Source organism: Corvus kubaryi, unplaced genomic scaffold (assembly GCF_017639235.1).
Source record: "Corvus kubaryi isolate FWS band 111438036 unplaced genomic scaffold, C.kubaryi_AGA036_p1.0 37385, whole genome shotgun sequence".
NCBI lineage: Eukaryota > Metazoa > Chordata > Aves > Passeriformes > Corvidae > Corvus > Corvus kubaryi.
In genome coordinates, this window is record NW_024581127.1 from 36,064,372 (window position 1) to 36,083,230 (window position 18,859).

Here is an 18,859-nt window from a genome sequence, read left to right on the forward strand (position 1 = left end):
CCTGGCTGCCAAGGCAGCTTTGGGTGAAATTCCAGGTGCTGTCAAGGATCAACAAGGCCTTAAATGGTCCAACGGGGCCCAACGTGCTCCAAGAGTGAGACAGGGATGAGGAAGTTTGCAGGGCCCAGCCTTCTTTAGCACGGAGCTGGCAAAGGAGGAGGCAGCAACTGGTGGAAAGTCCTGGCTCAGTCTTGGGAATGATTTAATGAACATTTTCCATGAACAAGCTTGGCAGGAGGGGATGCAGGGTGGGAGGAAGGTGCAGCTAGGTCACTGGGCCAACCAACAACCACCCACTGACGGTATGGGGTGGGGAGGAGAGATCCCATCCAGCCTGGCATTCCTGGCTCCTGGGCAGCAGTTTGCCCAGGCTGAACTTCTCAAGTATCTCCAGGCTTAATCTCATCCCCCGCTCCTTTCCCAGTGCTGGGGGACAGCAGGTGACAAGGGTTGGACTTTGACGATCCTTGTGGGTCCCTTCCAACTCAGAATACTCTGTGATTCTATGAAGAGATGACCAACTGCTGGAGCATCTTCCCATCTCCTTGAGATCCACGTCCATCCCTCTGTCCATCATGATGGACACAAGTCCCACCAACCAGACCTTCAGGGGAAGAGGAGCATTAAAATCCCCAAAACTTAACTGCCTCAACTCCAGTGTCTTCTACTTTTTAAAGGCCTCCTGAGCATCCACGCAGCTTTTGCCAAAGCTATTCCAGGTATCCCCATGGCCAAGCAGTGGGATAAACAGACTGGATGGATGTCAGGCTGTTTTAATGTCCTTCTAAGTGGCTGTTGGGAAGTGATGGCTGGAGGTGCTGGAGCTGTTTTGACGACACTCCGAAGTGACAGCCAGTAAATGGCTTTTTTCCGATGGCTTTTTTATAATTGGGTGCAGATGGAAAAAGCCTCAAAAAGAAAAAAATCCCAGCTCCCTGTCATTAAAACCGGGAGGACAATACATCCGAACATCATCCACACTGGGAATAATGATGGAGAAATTTAACCGATGTGGTTACCTGAAGGAATTTGCTCCAAAACAGGTTTCCGCCCTTAGAAGAGTTTGCCCAGCAAAATGCCTGCAGGAAAGGAATGACTCCTGATGGTCATCTCCAAATGATCAGAGGGATTTGGGATCTAAAAGCTCTCTGGGATCTACCTCAAATCCATAAACACTCTCCTTTGATATTTTCAGGAAATTAAACAACATTTGAGCTAAAATACCTCTGGAGCTGGAGCAAGACCAGGATGATGTTTTGAAAATCATTGGGAAAATCCTATTTAAGAGGCAGCAAAGCAGCTGGAAGGGAATCCCTGTTCATGGCAGGGGGTTGGAACTGGTCTTTAACGTCTCTTCCAACCCAAACCAGTCTGCAATCTCAAGATTCTGTGGAACAATGGCACCACTCACTTGGTGTCATCTGCAAACTTGCCAAGGGGGCACCCAATCCCATTATGTCATTAATGAAGGCCTTAATTAGCACTGGTCCCCGTACAGACCCTTGAGGGACACCACTTGTCACTGGTTTCCACTGGGTATCGAGTCACTGGCTGTAACTCTTTGGACATCCAGAAGGTGAATTCTGAACCCGGCATTCATCCCTCTGTGGCAATGCCTATGGAATTCAACCATGGCACACCAGTGCTTTGAGGAGCCCCGTATCCACCAGGGACCCCCACAATCCCATCCGTCCCACTCCAGTGCTTTGAGGAACCCCGTATCCACCAGGGACCCTCACAATCCCATCCATCCCACTCCAGTGCTTTGAGGAACCCCGTTTCCATCAGGGACCCCCACAATCCCATCCATCCCACTCCAAAGCCACGACGGAGCCACTTTCACACAGGCTTGTCATCAGTGGTAATTCCCAACCCCAAATCATCACTGCGGGGTGTGGAGTGAGGCAGACACCCACTGGACATTCCCAACAATGTCATCTCCATCAGGGATGATGGGGCTCCACCACATGCCTGGTTCCAGGTGGCTCAGGGAAGGAGTCCAATGGGATCCTGGGGTGCATTAGGAAGAGCAAGTTGAGGGAGGTGATCCTGCCCCTCTCCTCAGCACAGATGAGGCACATCCAGAGTGCTCTGTCCAGTGCTGGAGACACGGAACTCCTGGAGCAGGTCCAGAGGAGCATCATCCAGGATGATGAAGGGACTGGAGCATCTCCTTTACAAGGAAAGGCTGAGGGAGCTGGGGCTGTTCAGCCTCAAGAGGAGACACAGCTGACAGGGGACCTCATCCCTGTCTGTCCCTGCCTGCAGGGAGGGCTCAGAGCAGCGACCAGGCTCTGCTCCGTGGGGCCCAGCAATGGCACAAGAGGAACAGGCAGGAACTGATCCCAGGGAGTTCCACCTGGACATGAGGAAGAAATTCTTCCCTGTTCAGTGACCAAGCCCTGAAGAGAGACCAGAGAGGGCGTGGAGTCTCCCTCGCTGGAGATAATCCAGAACCACCTGGACACAATTCCGTGCCCTGTGCTCTGGGATGGTCCTGCTGGAGCAGGGAGGTTGGACCAGATGATTCCATTGTGGTCCCTTCCAACCTGACTCATTCTGTGATCCTGGGAATCACCCACTGCTCACAGGATGTGGGGATTTTCCGACAGAGAACAGATCAGATCAAAGGGAGATTCCAGACAGGAAGCAAAGACCAAATCTGCTGGGTTTTGTGCTCATCTCTACAGAAGTTCAGGCTGAAATCAGGAACTCTCTGCCTCATCACTACATTCCCACTTTAGAGCTGTGATTCTGTAGCTGCTTTTCTCCCAAACTTCCCAATTTTCACGTTTTGTGCCCCACTTCCTTCTACAAAGATATTAAAGTGTAAGAAAGAGAAAATCACAGCCTGGGATTTATCTTGGTGCTGTTATCAACAATCCCAGGCTATAAAGCAGTTCCAGTTCGTCCTGATAAGCCCCATCTTTAACATAAGGATTGGAATTCTGTTGGAGATACTACAGTTAAATTAAAAGAGCAATAAGAACCCTCATTATCCCATTACAAACTACGAGATACAACTGGAAACCCACAAGATTTCCATAGAGATACAAGGATAGGATTGGCCATGGAAGAATCCTGATTGTTTTAAACCTCTTCTAAAGGCTACAAAGTGCTTCCAATGGGAAGATCCCATTTCCATGACTGGGATTTATCATTTCTTATCAGCAGCATTCCTTGCCCAGAGGACATGGACAAGGACTCAACATTCCCAGCAAAGCAATGGGATGAACCTGAAGAGATTTCAGCCAGCTCAAATCCATCCTGGACACTATTGATGACCTTAAAAACAGCCCCATTACCAATCCTACAGACTTTTTATTTTAAATAAAAATTTCACTTACTCATCAGTTTGGTGACTGAAGATTTCTGCGAAACATTATGGGGAAAAAAAATCCCAAATCAAGCTCCCAGAAAACATCTGTCAACCAGAGGCAAAATTAAGGATAAATGAAATGAAGTTGCTTTTGTAGTTGATTTTCATACAGCTGCAGTGGACTATAAACGAGCTATCAAAGGCAGAGCTCTCCATCAGCTATTTCCAAATTATTATAGAATCAGGGAATCATTTAGGTTGGAAAATCCCATTTCCCCCAGCACTGCCAAGGCCAGCACTAAGTCATGTCCCCAAGTGCCACATCCACAGGGATGTTCAACCCCTCCAGGAATGAGTATTCCACAAGTTCCTGGGTCAACCTGTGTCAGGGCTGGACAACCTTTTGTTCAGGAGTTCCTCAAGGAAAAGCCAAGTTGGTTGGGAGTCAACCTGGGACCAAAGGAGGGGGACAAGAGACCCAGAAACACCAAGATCTGATGGCTGTGAGGAAAGAAAAATGCTGGTTGAAGCAGAAAAACCAGCTGAGAACAGAAAGCATGAACAGTGTTGAGCTTCACCTTTCCATGATAAAAGTTTAAGGAAAACAAGAATCCCAGGCTTCTGCTCTCCATCAGTGGATAATTAAGGGAAAACCCCACAAACATTTAATATTTACTGTTGTCACATAGATCATGTGGCTTTTTCTAAAGAAACGTGGCAAATTGAACGTATCAGACACACAAAGTAAGTTTCTGGTGGGAAATTGTTGAACTTCTACCCAAAAAGGAAAAAATAACCAACCAAACACACAAAAAACCACACAAGAACGAGGTCTCAGCTGAGAAAAAATACCCACATTTCAATTTTCTACAGCAAAATCAAGCAGCTGCCACTGCAAAAAAAACACCAAGCTCCACCTGGGGGAGGAAAATTATTCTTCCCAAGGAAGCAGCATTTCCTCAGGCAGGGCTGGCCCTGCCCCGTCCCATATTTTTTACATGGATAAGGAGGAAATCAGAGCTTTGGTGAAAGCTGTTTGTCCAACAAAAAGATGGAATTTAGGAATAAGATGAGCTGGGATGAGCGGTCCCAGCACAGCTCAACCCTCCTGCCATGGCAGGTCCCCTGGTCAAGCTTCACCATCACAAGGCTGGTCGTGCCATTCAGGATTCCAGAGGGATGGGAACAGATTTCCCTCTTATCCATGATTTATTCCAGCACATCTCCCTGTGCCTTTCCAGGGAAGCCTCGTTGTTTAATCTCACTGTGTCTTACTGTTTAACAGTTCCCACGAGGGAACAATTTACCCATAGGCTCCAAGGCAGCCGATGGAAACAATCCGGAGAGAGGGATTTAACGCAGCTCCGGCGCTAATGGACACGGAGCGGGGAAGATTATTTAATACAAAACAATTTTCCAGATGCAGCAATGGAATCATTGAGTGGTTTGGGTTGGAAGGGACCTCAATGATCACATTCCAACCTCCTGCCATGGGCAGGGACACCTTCCACTATCCCAGGTTGCTCCAAGCCCCACCCAACCTGGCCTTGGACGCTTCCAGGGATGTGGCAACCACAGCTTCTCTGGGCAACCTGTGCCAGGGCCTCAGCACCCTCACAGGGAGGAATTTCTTCCCAATATCCCATCTTAATCTACCCTCCTTCATCTTTTGTGCCTGTAAAGCAAATCCCAAGGCAGCTTTGGGACTGCCTATGGATGTGATGCAAGTGCTTATCATAATTCCCAGTTCCAGGCTCTCGGCCACAGAGATCCTAGCCCCTGGTTTGCCACCAAATTTGGTTTAGGTAGAAAGGTCCTTAAACCCATCCTGTTCCAACCCTCTGCCATGGGCAGCGACCCCTTCCACTATCCCACGTTGCTCCAAGCCACGTCCAACCTGGCCTTGAACACTTCGAGGGATGGGGCATCCAAAATGTCTCCATCCAATGTCTCGTCCTGTTTGTCCCTTGCTCTGGGGTCACCTCACCACGGGCAGCTTCACCCACTGGCACTGCCTCATCCCTTACACGCACCAGCCTCATCCCATCCTCTCCTAGAGAGTTCCTGCTCCAAGCCCCTGCACGAGGCCCCATATGGGAGGAGGGATGTGGAACCAGAGAGGAGCTTTGACCGTAGAGCAGCTCATTAAAACACGTCCGGAAAACCCTGGGGAGAACCTGCAAGAGGCCCCATTTCTCCCTCTCTTCCCACTTCTCTCTTGGGGCTTCCTCCAGTGCAGGTGGCCAGCCCAGAGGGACCAGCCCCTCCTAGCACGACCAGGTCAGGGTGCCAGGGAAGGGCAGGGAGCTCCAGGAAAATTGGGACAGAGATCTCCAAGGTGGGAATCGCTCCATGGCTTTAAGGGACACGTATGACGTTGTGTTCAGGGATGATCCCTTTAGGAAGCACACATAGGGGAGAAACTTCCCAACCCATGACCAAGAAACCTGTAGGAATGCTGGAAATCAAGGTCCTTGCTCTGCCACCAGCTCCCTTTTGGAAACAGAATCCCAGAATCATTTAGGTTGGGAAAGACCTCCAAGATCATCAGGTCCAACACTGACCAATTACTTAATATTTGGGGTAACATCCCCTTAATGAAGGACGTGGTCATGGTCTCGTACAGGAGCTGTCCCCTGTCCCCAAGGGTGGATTCAGACCCTCTACAGTCCACATTCCTGAAAAAAGGACTTGGGAATGTAAACTTAAAGCTTTCTCACTTAATTCTAAGTCCTTGATAAGCCGGAACGGGTCGGTCCTGGAATCATTTGTAGAAGAGCAGTTGGAATTACAGCACATGGAATGGGTCAAAGGTGGACTTGTCCTGAAAATTCTGCAGCACATCCTAGGAAGCACTTGAGAGACAACACTGCCAATGACACGTCATAAATTATGGATAATAATGGACATTTCTGATGGAGGTCTGCTGAAAATCACGGACTGTGTTTCTCTGTGAGAGCACAAAGAGGAAAACGCGACTGGGAGAAGAGCCCAGTGTGCCAAATATCAGCATAAAACAACCTAAATTCCTAATTATGGACCATCCCTGCTGGAGTTTATCCACCCAGGATGCTCCACCGGAGTTGTACACCTTCGCATTCTGTGCTCTTCGCACTTCAAACCAACATTCCTCGGACAGGGAAAGGCAGAACAAGGGAAGATTTACTCCCATCCTAAATAATTCACAAGAAAAGGGACTGCGCATCTTTAACAAGCCATCGTTTTATGAAGCAAGGTTAACATTTTTCCTTGATTCAGTGGAATATTATAAACTCTCCGGGGTCCATTTGAGGACTTTCTACTTGGAGCAAAGGCACGGACTCAGCACTTTTTATATTATTTAGAGAAAAAAATTAACCCTTAATGGCCCAAGCTGGAATTTCTCCTCCCCAGTTAAATATGGCCCGCTCAGCAATTTCTCCCCATATATAATTACAGGCTGCTATCCATCATCTGGAGGAGAATGCTTTCCCGACATTCCGAAAGTGACGCCGTAAGCACTTTTCCTAATAGAATAAATATTCTAAATATCTCTTTTATATTTTCATTTAAATTGGAATATTTTAAAAATAATTGTCGGGACCCTGCCTGCGTGGTTGGCGCTGTGCTGGAGGGAGGTGGCAGGATGCCTGTGTTTTCCTTCTGAGGGAATGTTTATCCTGCATCAAGTCCCCCTCCACGCGCTGCCACAAAAAGTAATTAGGCCCAGACTAATTTATTGGAGCTTCTCATCACTGTTGCTGTGTCCTGCTTTCCTTAAAACTCTTTACTTTTGGCTTTTTTCCCTGGTTTCTGCTCTTTAGTGGTTTCTCCTTGGGAAAGGATGGGGAAAACACCAGACAGGGTTTAGTGGAACTTGACAGTACTGGGTTAAAAGCTGGGCTCAATGACCTTAGAGGTCTTTTCCAGCCTAAATGATTCTAGGATTCCATCCAATGTTGTGTTTGGATTCTGGGACAGGTTGGTGGCCACACTGGTGGGATCTGAGCACCTACGGCTTCTCTTGATGGGTTGTACCTCTGCCAGCGAGCACTACCGGGATGGAGAGGAGGAGAAGAGCCCTCTGGGGCATCCACAACTCCTCTGGACAACCTGTGCCAGGGCCTCCCCACCCTCCCAGGGAAGAATTCCTTCCCAATATCCCATCTATCCCTGCCTTCTGGCAGTGGGAAGCCATTCCCCCTTGTCCTGGCACTCCAGGTCCTTGTCCCAAGTCCCTCTCCAGCTCTCCTGGAGCCCCTTCAGGCACTGGAAGCAGTTCCAAAGTCTACTCAGAGCCTTCCCTTTTCTAGGCTGGACATTCCCAGCTCTCCCAGCCTGGCTCCATGCCTGAGAGGCTCCAGCCCTCAGAGCATCTCCATGGACTCCTCTGGACCTGCTCCAGCAGCTCCACATCCTTCTGCTGTTGGACCCCAGAGCTGGAGGCAGCTCTGCAGGTGGGGTCTCACCTGAGTGGGGCAGAGAGGCAAAATTCCCCCTTTCCTGCTGGTCACAATTGTCCAAGGATGAGCAGAAATCCAACATCATAACCCATAACCCATTTGGAAAACAGCAAAGAGGAGTCAGGACAGTCACGTGGATTCCCAAGGGAACAAGGATTCCCAAGGCATGGCCAACCCTCTCCCTTAGCCATGACACGAAAAAGTGAGATCCTGTGTCTTTCAAATTCCTTTGGAACAGCAAATGGCAGCTGGCTCTAAGCCCTGCTCCAGGAAAGCTGCTCCCACAAGCTCCACGTTACATCGGATACAAAAAGCTCATGCATGAGGTTGCAACTCTCCCCAGGGTGCACAGGAAGTCCATGGAGGATCCACGGATCCAAACCACCCCCCGGACCTGGAGGTGGCTCCATGAATCCCCCAGGCACAGCTGGATGCTCAGCTGGCTGAGCAAGGCTGGTCTTGCTCCTAAAACTAAGCCACAGGATTTAAGGCTCACGTTTTAACCTGCCACAGAGCCAGTGTGGAAAACAAGCATTAATACCTACGGATTTTCTAGGTATTAAACATTTTCCTTCATTTTTCATCTATTTAAGTGAGGGGTTTTCAGGGCAGGTGCTTCCAGCTCGGACACTGATAACACGGACACCCCATGGAAGCTCTTCCCAGGGAAACGCCAGCACGTTGATGAGCTGAAGCCTTTGATTTCTTTTTTTCCCAACCAAAACCACTTCGCCAAAACCCTTTGGAAAAGCACAGGACTGCAGTTCATGGCATCCAGGTGCTGAGCAGCTTCCAGCTCTTCCCTGTGGTGCCATAGCTTGTGCAGGAAGCTGCTCATGGCTTCAGCTTCGGCCCCCGAGATCTGGGATAAATCCCTCTTTACCTTTTCTCCCATGGGACAATATCCTTTGAGGAAATCCTGGCACACTTCTGCCTTCCTGGACACGTAGACGTGGCTGTAGGGGCAGTTGCTGTTGCTGCAGATCCCCTTCAAGTAGTAGGAACACACCGGCATCTGCAAGAGGAGGAGAAATCTGTCAGCATTCCCTACACCCGTGACTTGGAATCATTGCAACCCCCAGACCTGAAATAAAAGCGTGACAAGTGTAAAATAAATAGAAATCTTTTGCCAGCCACCGATCCCAGAGGTATTTTTAGCTCTTCCATTGGTTTCCTGCAAAGCAGCTCCCTGGTATTACGTGTTCCTCGTGTTTGGATACGCAGGCAGCAAAGGCGCTTCCCTCAGCATCCTTCAGGATGCTGGAGAGAGGGTGAAAAGCTGGAATCTGCCACGAGGAAGAAAATTCCCTCTGGACAGCATAGGGAAGGGCTGGGGGAATGTCACAAACTCCGGGAACACCCTTCCCAAGGGACGATGCAGCGATGGGGATGGGAACAGCAGCGCAGGGATCACACCCAGCCCGGCTGCAATATCCCACAGGGAATTCTGGCCATCACAAAGGCCAAAACGGCATCCTGGGGGTGCTTCCCATTTGGCTCTTCCGTGGAAACGGAGCTGGCTGGAAGGGGGGGGTGGATAAAGGCTCAAAAGGTGGTTCCTAGAAAGGGGGGATAAAAGCACCTCCGCAAGGATTTTGGGGGGATGCATCATTCTAAGGCATTATCCTGGAATTTCCCAGGGCTGTGATGCCTGTCCCTGTGCACTGGGGAAGGGATGCTCCGGGTGGGAGGGGAAGGAGGAGGAGAGCCCAGGCTCCTGCCATGAGCATTGGAGAAGGAGAGCAGCGGGATACACGGAGAAGATCCCTGATCCCGCGCTCCCGCATTCCCGAGCTTCCGCAGCGCGACAGCCGACGGGGAAAACCGACGGAGCAAGGATTCTCCTCATCGTCCTCAAAGCACAAACTTCACCTTCTGCCAGCTGTTATCATTAAAAACAAATTACCAACCTGCTGCCATATTTCAGCATCCTTAACTCACCGGCTACCTCCGGCAGCTTCCCGCTTCCCGCCCCAACCAGGCAGCTGCCGCTGGGAACGTGAGCTTCCTGAAAGTCCGGCTCCTCCTGCTCCTACATCCCGAATTTCCTCACTGCTCGGCGTGGTATTGATCCCTCCATTCACCAGTAGCATCCTGGTCCCACCAGTTCAAGCATCCCCAACTAATATTTACGATCCTGCAATAACCACGGCCGGGGCTATCTGGAAAAATCCCTTATCCCTGAAGGGCACATTAAGGGTTGAACTAAATTGCCTCGCTGGAGGCCGAGAGGAAAGAAAACAAAGGGTGCTTTAAAAGAGGAGAGTTTATTTTTAATTGTCTTTTAACTGCAGACATTAACATAAAGGACAGGGCTCTGGGGCGATCTTTGGCGGTGCTGGTGGTGTGACCGTAAACGATTCCCTTAATGTAGTTTTTGATATAGAGCCCAAATTAGCTCTAATAAAAAGGGATAATAAAGGCAGCTCTCCGACAAAAATAAACTCCTCCTCGCTGTCAAGACCAAGCCATTATCAAGAGGAAGCAGCGCTCTCATTTCAATTAACCTTGTTTGCACCCCAGCACGTCCACACAAATAACAATAACATTAATTCAAGGCACTGGGGCGCTGCGGCCGCCTTCGACAGCTTTGACTCTCTACAAGCTCTGGAGGCAGCAGCTAAATGAACCCGAAACTCCACGTGAGCCTCCAAATTGCTCACAACTGAGTTTTGAAGCTCTATTAGGGAGAAAAATGCTGATTCTTTCCGAGTTCCTCAAGGGGAAAAGCTGTTGGAACAGCAGCGGGCGGCTGCTCAAGTCCCAGCCTCTGGCAACCTCGCTTCCTTCAGATTTCCTGGTTTCTCCCCATAGCTGGGATGTGTCAGTGGCTCTGATCCATTGTGGAAAAATTCCCTGTGTGTCACTTCGGTGGATGCTTCTCACCAAAGGCTCTGCCTGAGTCTCCTGTGGAGCAAAATCCCTCAAGTGGTGAAGCCCTGGCACAGGTTGCCCAGAGAAGCTGTGGCTGCCCCATCCCTGGAAGTGTCCAAGGCCAGGCTGGACGGGGCTTGGAGCAACCTGGGATAGTGGAAGGTGTCCCTGCCCGTGGCAGAACAAGAAAAGCTTTCCCTCTTCTCCAGGCTCTTTTTTCCATCACCAGAGGGTGATGGAAACCACTGGGGTTTGGATCTGCAAAGCTCCGTGACCATCTGGAGCTGTCCTCCATCCTGGAGACCATTCCCTGCTTGGAGCAGGATGGGGAAAAGCTCCCTGCTGCTGCAACAGCTGAATCCATGTGGTTTCCCATAGAAAACAGGGATTTTCCCCATAGAAAATAGTGACCATTTCCATTTTTCAGAGGGGAAACTGAGGCATGGTAGTGCACCAAGGTTGAGAAATGGTTATGTCCTGAAATCAAGAGCCAAATCCTGCGAGCCCTTGATCCTTCACCTCCTGGACTGGATACCCCATCCCAGTAAAATCCCACCGAGGTGAAATACACAACAACCTGAAGCTCCTCTGATGAGGAGGTTTTGGGGTGTCCCTCTCCAATAACCACAAAGTGAAATTGAGGGGACCAACAAAATCAGGAATTCCCAAACCACCACATCATCCCACATGGAAAAAAAACAGGAATTGCATTAAAACCTCAACTCAAACAGCCAAAAACCAACCCCGCACAATCCCTTACCTGAGGAAAAGGTGGGATTTGCTCCAAAAACTCCACAAGCAGGAGGAAAACTGCTTCCTTCCTCCGCTGAGAGCCTTCACCTGCTTTTCCCAGCCCTGATAAATGAGGGAAAAGCCACCTTTGCCAAGAATCACCTGGGTTAATGGGGAGCTCCGGGACTTGGAAAGCAAAGTTGCCTCTCGCTTTGGGAAGCAGCATTCCTGTGGCAATAAATCACCCTGGAACAAGTTTGAACTCCATGGAGGAGGTTGTTTCTCTTCCATCCCTAGCTGATGACAAGGTGGCAAACAGGGAGACCTTTGAACCACCCTCAGGGTGGTTAATCCTGTGAAAAATAATCCCCCTTCCCAACGGAGCATGGCAGGAAAAACGTGCTCCGAAAGCTTTTCAGAGCTGGCACTGCCTGCTTTGAATTTGGTTTGTTAATTAATGATTCATCTTGAGTTTAGGCGATGCTTCATTAGCTCAGGATAAAGGTGAGATGGGCTGAGGTCACTGCATCCCACGGGATTCCATCCCAGGGATTCTGTCTCCAAAAGGCAATTGGCCAACAGCTCGTTGACGTGGTCACTCCTTTTTAATTCACTTTTATTACCACAATATCGCCGTTATTCTTCTCTAAGTGGTGAGGTGCAGTTAAAGGTTGAGTTTTTCATCATCCTCAATTTATCCATCCAAAACGGAGCCCAGAAGCCAAATTTTGAGGTCCTCCTTGAGGGACCAAGACACACCAGCATTCCTGGAGGGGAAACTGAGGCCACATCTCCACCAGGAATTTAAACATGCCGAGGAATATTCCTGGGTACAGAGACCACAAATTCATCCACACCCAACCATCACATCCTTCGGCGGATAAACCACCAACTGCAACAGCTCCTTGGGCATGTCCAGTTCCCAAGTTTCATCCAGGTTTTTGCCCTGGGACCAAAAATGGCTTTGCCACCTTCTGAAATTCCATTTAATTTGGAGTTTATGGTTCTGTGGATGGATTTCAATTCTTCGGCACAGAGGCACGGGCAGAGGGTTGCGCATCGTTTACTTGGATGACAAGAAGTTGTTGGCCTCACTAATTACAATCATTTCGGATAAACCGACAGCCAATCCCACTGCAAAGCTTCCTTCATTCTTGGCTTCTTTATTTCTGAAGTCTGACTCTGTTACAGGATGAAAAAAATCCCCAAACGGTCCTTTTTTCCATCTATTAATCCTCATCCCCATTCCTGCTCTGGCACGCCACAAGCCAGGGAATGCAGCTGTCCCTGTCCCTGTTTTATGTACTCATGATTAAATGACTCTGAAGAGAAATCCATGTAAAAAACATCTGGTGCTCTGTGTCTCATTCGGAGCGACTTCCTGGGTAACTTATGAGCTCTCCACAGACAAGGAACGTGCCTCAGGCACCTCAGCTTCCATGCTGGAGTCTCCAAAGCTACATCCAAGTGGAGATCCCAGCTACTGAGCACAGGCTGAGGTGCTAAATCATCACTGATAAACCCAAGATAAAAATCCCAGATTATTTTTTTTTCCACCTTGTGTAATAAAACCACAGAGCTCCAAATACATCAGCAAGGTGGAAAACAATGAACTTCAGAGCTCTGCCACAGTTTGAACCTGATTTTGCTGCTTGGATTTTTAGAAATTGTTTTATTAATTTATACCTCCAAGTTCTGTTTGTTAAAACATCCTCTGACCCCAGCACAGAGGGATTTCCAGGGAAATGTGATCTTATGGAAGTAGGGAAGGATTAGATGCAACTGAATGGATTTGATGATCTTGGAGGTCTTTTTTAGACCTCTAAGACCTCACAGGTCCTTTCTAGACCTCAACCATAGGGTGGTGAGGCCCTGGCACAGAGAAGCTGTGGATGACCCATCCCTGGAAATATTCAAGGCCAGGTTGGATGGGGCTTGGAGCAACCCAGGACAGCGGAAGGTGGCCCTGCCCATGGCAGAAGGGTTGGAATGAGATGATCCTGAAGGTCCCATCCATCCCAAACCATTCCATGGTTCTGTCATGATTCAGGAGCCTGAACAGATCAGCAAGGAAACTCCAAACTCAGCTGGAAGCACTCAGTGAGGAAGAACCTTCCTCCAACCACCCCCTTGCACAGAGAACCACATTCCCGTTGGGAAGTCATACAGACCTTGTCCTTGGACACCTTGTGGGAAAACGGACAGGTCCCATCCGTCTTCTTGCACGTGCCACGAAGAAACCTGGAGGTAAAGCAGATGGAGAAGGTTGAACAAGAGTTGGGTCACAAAATTCATGGTTTTGTACAAAACCACAAAATTGTTGCCAAGCTTGTCCATAAAACCCATTTCACACCATAAAAAAGTACAGATCCCTCTCGCTGGAAGAGCAACTGATGATTCCTGATGGATTCTATTCTTTCATCATATTTGGCTGTTCATTAGTAGGTACAGCAAGGCTTGGATCCCAAAATTCAGACATGATGCTCCCAGAAGGAGAAAGGTCCTTCCTAAAGCCCTGATTACTTCAAGTTGCCCAGAAAGGTTGTGGATGCCCCATCCCTGGAAGTGCTCAAGGCCAGGTTGGACAGGGTTTGGAGCAACCTGGGATAAGCGGAAGGTGTCCCTGCCCATGGCAAGGGTGGATTGGATGATCTTGAAGGTCCCTTCCAATCCAAACCATTCCAGGATTTTATGATCCCATTCTATGAGATGCTGGATGAAGCTCCAGGTGTGAGTGACCAATGACCAGGAGGAGCAAAAACAGGCCCAGAACAGAAACCAGGATCTCAAAGCACATGAGGATGTTTGGAGTCAGAGCTTTCCTAGGAGTGACCAGAGTGAGAGCAGATAAACAAAACTAAAAGATGATAAGAGAACACTAAAGAACGGGATTGGAGATCAAGGAACTGGGATAAGGAGACAAAAAACTGGGAGAAATCACTGTTGTCCTCCAATGATCCACGGAAATGAGACAGGATGGAGACCCAAAAGACTTCAAGGAGCACAGTTCCTGAAGTAGGCAAGGAGTTATGGGATTTTTTATGGGAGAATGAGTGAGAAGGAGTAAAATCAGTTAAAAAAACAATAAATCACCTTCCCCTCCTCTATCCGTCCCCATCGAGCTTTGAGCAACTTCCAAGTGATTCCAGCACAGCAGCAATTTTATGGAGAAATTACTCCAGGAGTTCATCAGTGGAGTTGGCTTTTCTGCATTTTTTAAATGACTCATAATAGAGTTTAATCAACTCTTGGGCATGTCTAATGAGATGCCAACATGGATCAGTTCTCCTGGAATAAATCACCAAGTCTCGGAGCTGCACAACGTCACTGGCTGAGGGATTCAAACCTGTTGTAGGGATCTGAGCGGATCTGAGGAATGCTCCTGAAGGAATAACCCGGAGTATGGTCAGGGCAGGGGCTCAAGTCACCCAGCCCAGAAAAGAAGGTTCCAAAGGGACCTTAGAGTCCCTTCCAGTGCCTAAAGGGGCTCCAGGAGAGCTGGAGAGGGACTTGGGACAAGGGATGGAGGGACAGGACACAGGGAATGGCTTCCCACTGCCAGAGGGCAGAGATAGATGGGATATTGGGAAGAAATTCTTCCCTGGGAGGGTGGTGAGGCCCTGGAATGGAATTCCCAGAGAAGCTGTGGCTGCCCCTGGATCCCTGAAAGTGTTCCAGGCCAGGTTGGGTGGGGCTTGGAGCAACCTGGGATAGTGGAAGGTGTCCCTGCCCATGGCAGAGGGCTGGAATTCAATGATCTTTTGATGTCCTTTCCAACCAAAACAATTCCCTGCTTCTCTGGCCTCTTCTTGTCCTCGTCCTTCCAACCCAGGAGTGCAGAACCTACACCTGACTCAGAACTCCCATCCTTGTTATCCTACATCTCTGTCATCATTTTGTTTCCCTTTGGAATATCCCACGAGGAAACACCAAAGCCACCCAACATCCATCCCTACCTGGTGCAGACAGCCACTTTCTCTGGATCATGGATGTAGGGGCAGTTCTCGCCTCGATTGCACTTCCCGAAGCGGTTGTAGTACATACAATATTCCTTCTTTTTTTTCTTCTGCTTGGCTTGACGGATGATGGCCAAGCTCCTCTGCACAGCACGGCTGAAGGAGAAAGAGGGACAAGGTCAGGGAAAACCTCCAGCTCCAACATCACGATGACGTGGAGAAGACACCTCAACAACACCTGAAACGATGGAGGAGCCCCACTTTGGAGAGTGAAATATTCAGGAAGCTCAAGTCCTTAAGTATTTTCAATATTTGGCCAATTTTACCCCAAATCATTAAAAATCTGCAAGATAACACCACAGTCACCAGTGAGATCCCTTCCCATCCCCGTAACTGATTCTCTCCTCAGATTTTATGAGCGTGGAGAGAGTTTCCCACACTTTTAGGGAATATGGTGAGGAAGGAAACATCCCCTCCTTGTGCAGCACAGGATGCTAAGGCTGAATGACTTGAAGGGCTCTTCAGCACGTGTCCCACCAGCTGGGCCTGATGCTATTCATGGCCTTCAAGTGGGCACCTGCTCATGAACTTCAAAGAACAAGGACCTACGTGATGGCCACAGGAACAAAAAGTACCACCAAAGAGTAGAAAAACTCCTTTTTAATGGCCTGGTCCCACTAGAAGCTACTTAAGGAGCTCAGAAGTTGCTTATAACACGTTTTCCATGAGCTTCCAGCTGCAGAGGGAATTACCCAGCAGCTCTAGGGATGTGTGGGACCAGGTGGAAGAGGAGAAGTGTTGAGATCCGGGTGAACACAAACCATGAGGGGCACATCAGATCTCTCTGAGCAGATAATTCAGTGGTAGGGCACAGTCAGCTCCGGTTTGCTGAGGACACAGTACATAATCCATGAAAAATACAGGTTCAAGGGACTCATTTTCAGAAGAAATGCACATTTTTACCTCTGTAATTGTTGGTTGTCTGCAGCTCCTGGGTTAAAAGGAGGTGCAAGGCCAAGTGTAGGGTCCTGGATGCGCGTAGGGTAATCCCAAGCACAAATCCAGGCTGGGTGGAGAATGGATGGAGAGCAGCCCTGAGGAAAAGGACTTGGGGGTGTTGGTGGATGAGAAGCTCCACATGATCCAGCCATGGGTGCCCAGAATGTCCTGTGCTCATCCCATATGTGGGCAGCAGGAAAGGGGAAATTCTGCCCCTCTGCCCCACTCAGGTGAGACCCCACCTGCACAGCTGCCTCCAGCTCTGGGGTCTCCAACAGCAGAAGGATGTGGAGCTGCTGGAGCGAGTCCAGAGGAGGCCACAGGGATGCTCTGAAGGATGGAACCCCTCTGCTCTGGAGCCAGGCTGGGAGAGCTGGGAATGTCCAGCCTGGACAAGAGAAGGCTCCAAGGAGACCTCAGAGCCCCTTCCAGTGCCCAAAGGGACTCCAGGAGAGCTGGAGAGGGACTGGGGACAAGGGATGGAGGGACAGGACAAGAGGGAATGGTTTCCCACTGCCAGAGGGCAGGGATAGGTGGGATATTGGGAAGGAATTCTTCCCTGGGGAGGCTCTGGCTGAGCTTACAACCACCTTGAAGTAGAAGCTGAAGAAAAGCAGCAGCCAGAGCTCTGCCATATCACCCTCCAGTTCAACAGCTGCTCCTCAAGCTCCTGACTCCCTCCTGAGCATAATTCCGAGGACAGAGCATGTCATGCCTGCTTCCCATGAGTACAAACCTGGCAATGTATTGGCATGTTGAGGATCTGCTCAGGCCAGGTGGAGAGATCCCAGGACTGGGTGTGGAGTGCAATCTCAATGCTGGAAAGAAAGAAAAACATGGATCATTGCTTGGAATCAAGGAATTTTGCAGGAACTCACACAGCCCTCAGTACCTTAGGTCCACAAAAATGATCAGAGGGATGGAGACCCTCTGCTATGAGGAAAAGCTGGGAGATCTACGGTTGCTCACCCTGGAGAAGAAAAGGCTCCAGGGAGACCTGGGAGCCTCTTCCAGTGCCTAAAGGGGCTCCAAAAGAGCTGGAGAGGAACTTTGGACTGAACTTGAAGTGGCAGAACAGGGGGAATGGCTTCCCACTGCCAGAGGGCAGGGATAGATGGGATATCAGGAAGAAATTCTTCCTTTGGAGGATGAGGAGGCCGTGGTACAAGTTGCCCAGAGAAACCATGGATGCCCCATCCCTGGAAGTGTCCCAGGCCAGGTTGGACAGGGTTTGGAGCAACCTGGGATAGTGGAAGGTGTCCCTGCCCCTGGCAGAGGGTTGGAACTGGATGATCTTTAAGATCCCTCCCAACCCAAACCGTTCCACGATTCCATGATCTTACTTAACCCAAAGCGTGGAGCTCCCAGGGAACCAAGGGACGAAAATGCCCTTTAGGGACTTCCCAGCTCTGGAGCAGCCGCTGGAAGAAGTGCTCCTTGCCAGCTCCAAACACAGCAGGAATTTCTTCCCCTCAGCACCCAAACGTGCCAAAACACTTCTCCAGGCAAATCCCACGCTTCCACTATCAATCCAGCAAATTTCCACGCTTGGCTTGGCCGCTCCCCGCAGACAGACAGGGAAGCCCAGCGCCCGCTCCCATCCATGCACGCACGGAATTAAATCATCCTTGACTGGTGCAGGGAAGAACGAATGGGAAAGAAAGGCTGGATTTCAGTTTTCCAGGTGGGATGAGAGCGGCTCAGTCACTCACCTGCCATCCCGGGCGTGTTGGGAAGTGAGCGAGTGGAATTTGATAGCGCGGCACCACGAGCTGTCACTCGGCTGCCGGCGTCGGCAAAGCCCCATCTGTTCCCTCCGCACATCAAATTCCATCAACGGGGCATTTGAGCCACCACTGAGAGGGGTTTTTTCCCCTGTTTTTTTTAATTCCTTCTTGTCCCAGGCTGTAGGAGCATCTTTTTTAGTGCTACAATAAACATCTGTCAACTTTGGGACTCTCTGAAGATGCCGCTGAAGCATCTCCAGTTAAGAGCATGGTTGACTTCCCAAGCGATGCAGGGAGAAAGCCCCAAATTAAAATCCATTAGGATAGGGCTGGAGCATCCTTAGCTCTCTGGAATTCTGTTTTCAGCAGGATGGGCTATACCAGGAATCAGCTCCCAAGGGCAGGGGCCGATCCCCCATAATATTTAGTATTTGGGGATAAAAGTGGATACACAGGGATGAACACGTTCCCATTTAAAGCAGCCGGGAATCCACATCTAGGAATCACAGAATCGTGGAATGGTTCGGGCTGGAAGTGACCTTAAAGGTCATCATGGCCAGAAAGGAGGAATCACTAAAGAGATAAAGAGACACTAAAAAAAGGGGCCAACAGCCTCGTGCCAGTGGAATTTTTATGGTTGGAATTTTTATGTGGGAAAAATACATCCATGGAATGATTTTTTGGGGAGTTTTTTCCCAGTTTTTATCTTCCAGCAAGAAGTCATGCTCTAATATGATGTACATCTCCCGTCCCAGGAATTAACTCACATCCCAAAGGCAGTTTAACTATCCAAGGGCTGGTCCTACCCAT

The 18,859-nt window shown here is 49.4% G+C and overlaps 1 protein-coding gene across 2 annotated transcripts in view; it reads right to left on the reverse strand.

The window, feature by feature from the left end:
- ZC3H3 (zinc finger CCCH-type containing 3) overlaps nt 1-18,859 on the reverse strand; it is a 135,857-nt gene that overhangs the window by 15,694 nt on the left and 101,304 nt on the right. For both annotated transcript variants that reach the window (XM_042036524.1, XM_042036525.1), the window contains 4 exons: nt 17,059-17,140; nt 15,324-15,479; nt 13,539-13,608; nt 8,645-8,776 (listed from right to left, as the gene is read on the reverse strand). In XM_042036524.1, coding sequence (XP_041892458.1) covers nt 8,645-8,776; nt 13,539-13,608; nt 15,324-15,479; nt 17,059-17,140 — 440 coding nt within the window. The remainder of the gene's footprint in view (nt 1-8,644; nt 8,777-13,538; nt 13,609-15,323; nt 15,480-17,058; nt 17,141-18,859) is intronic.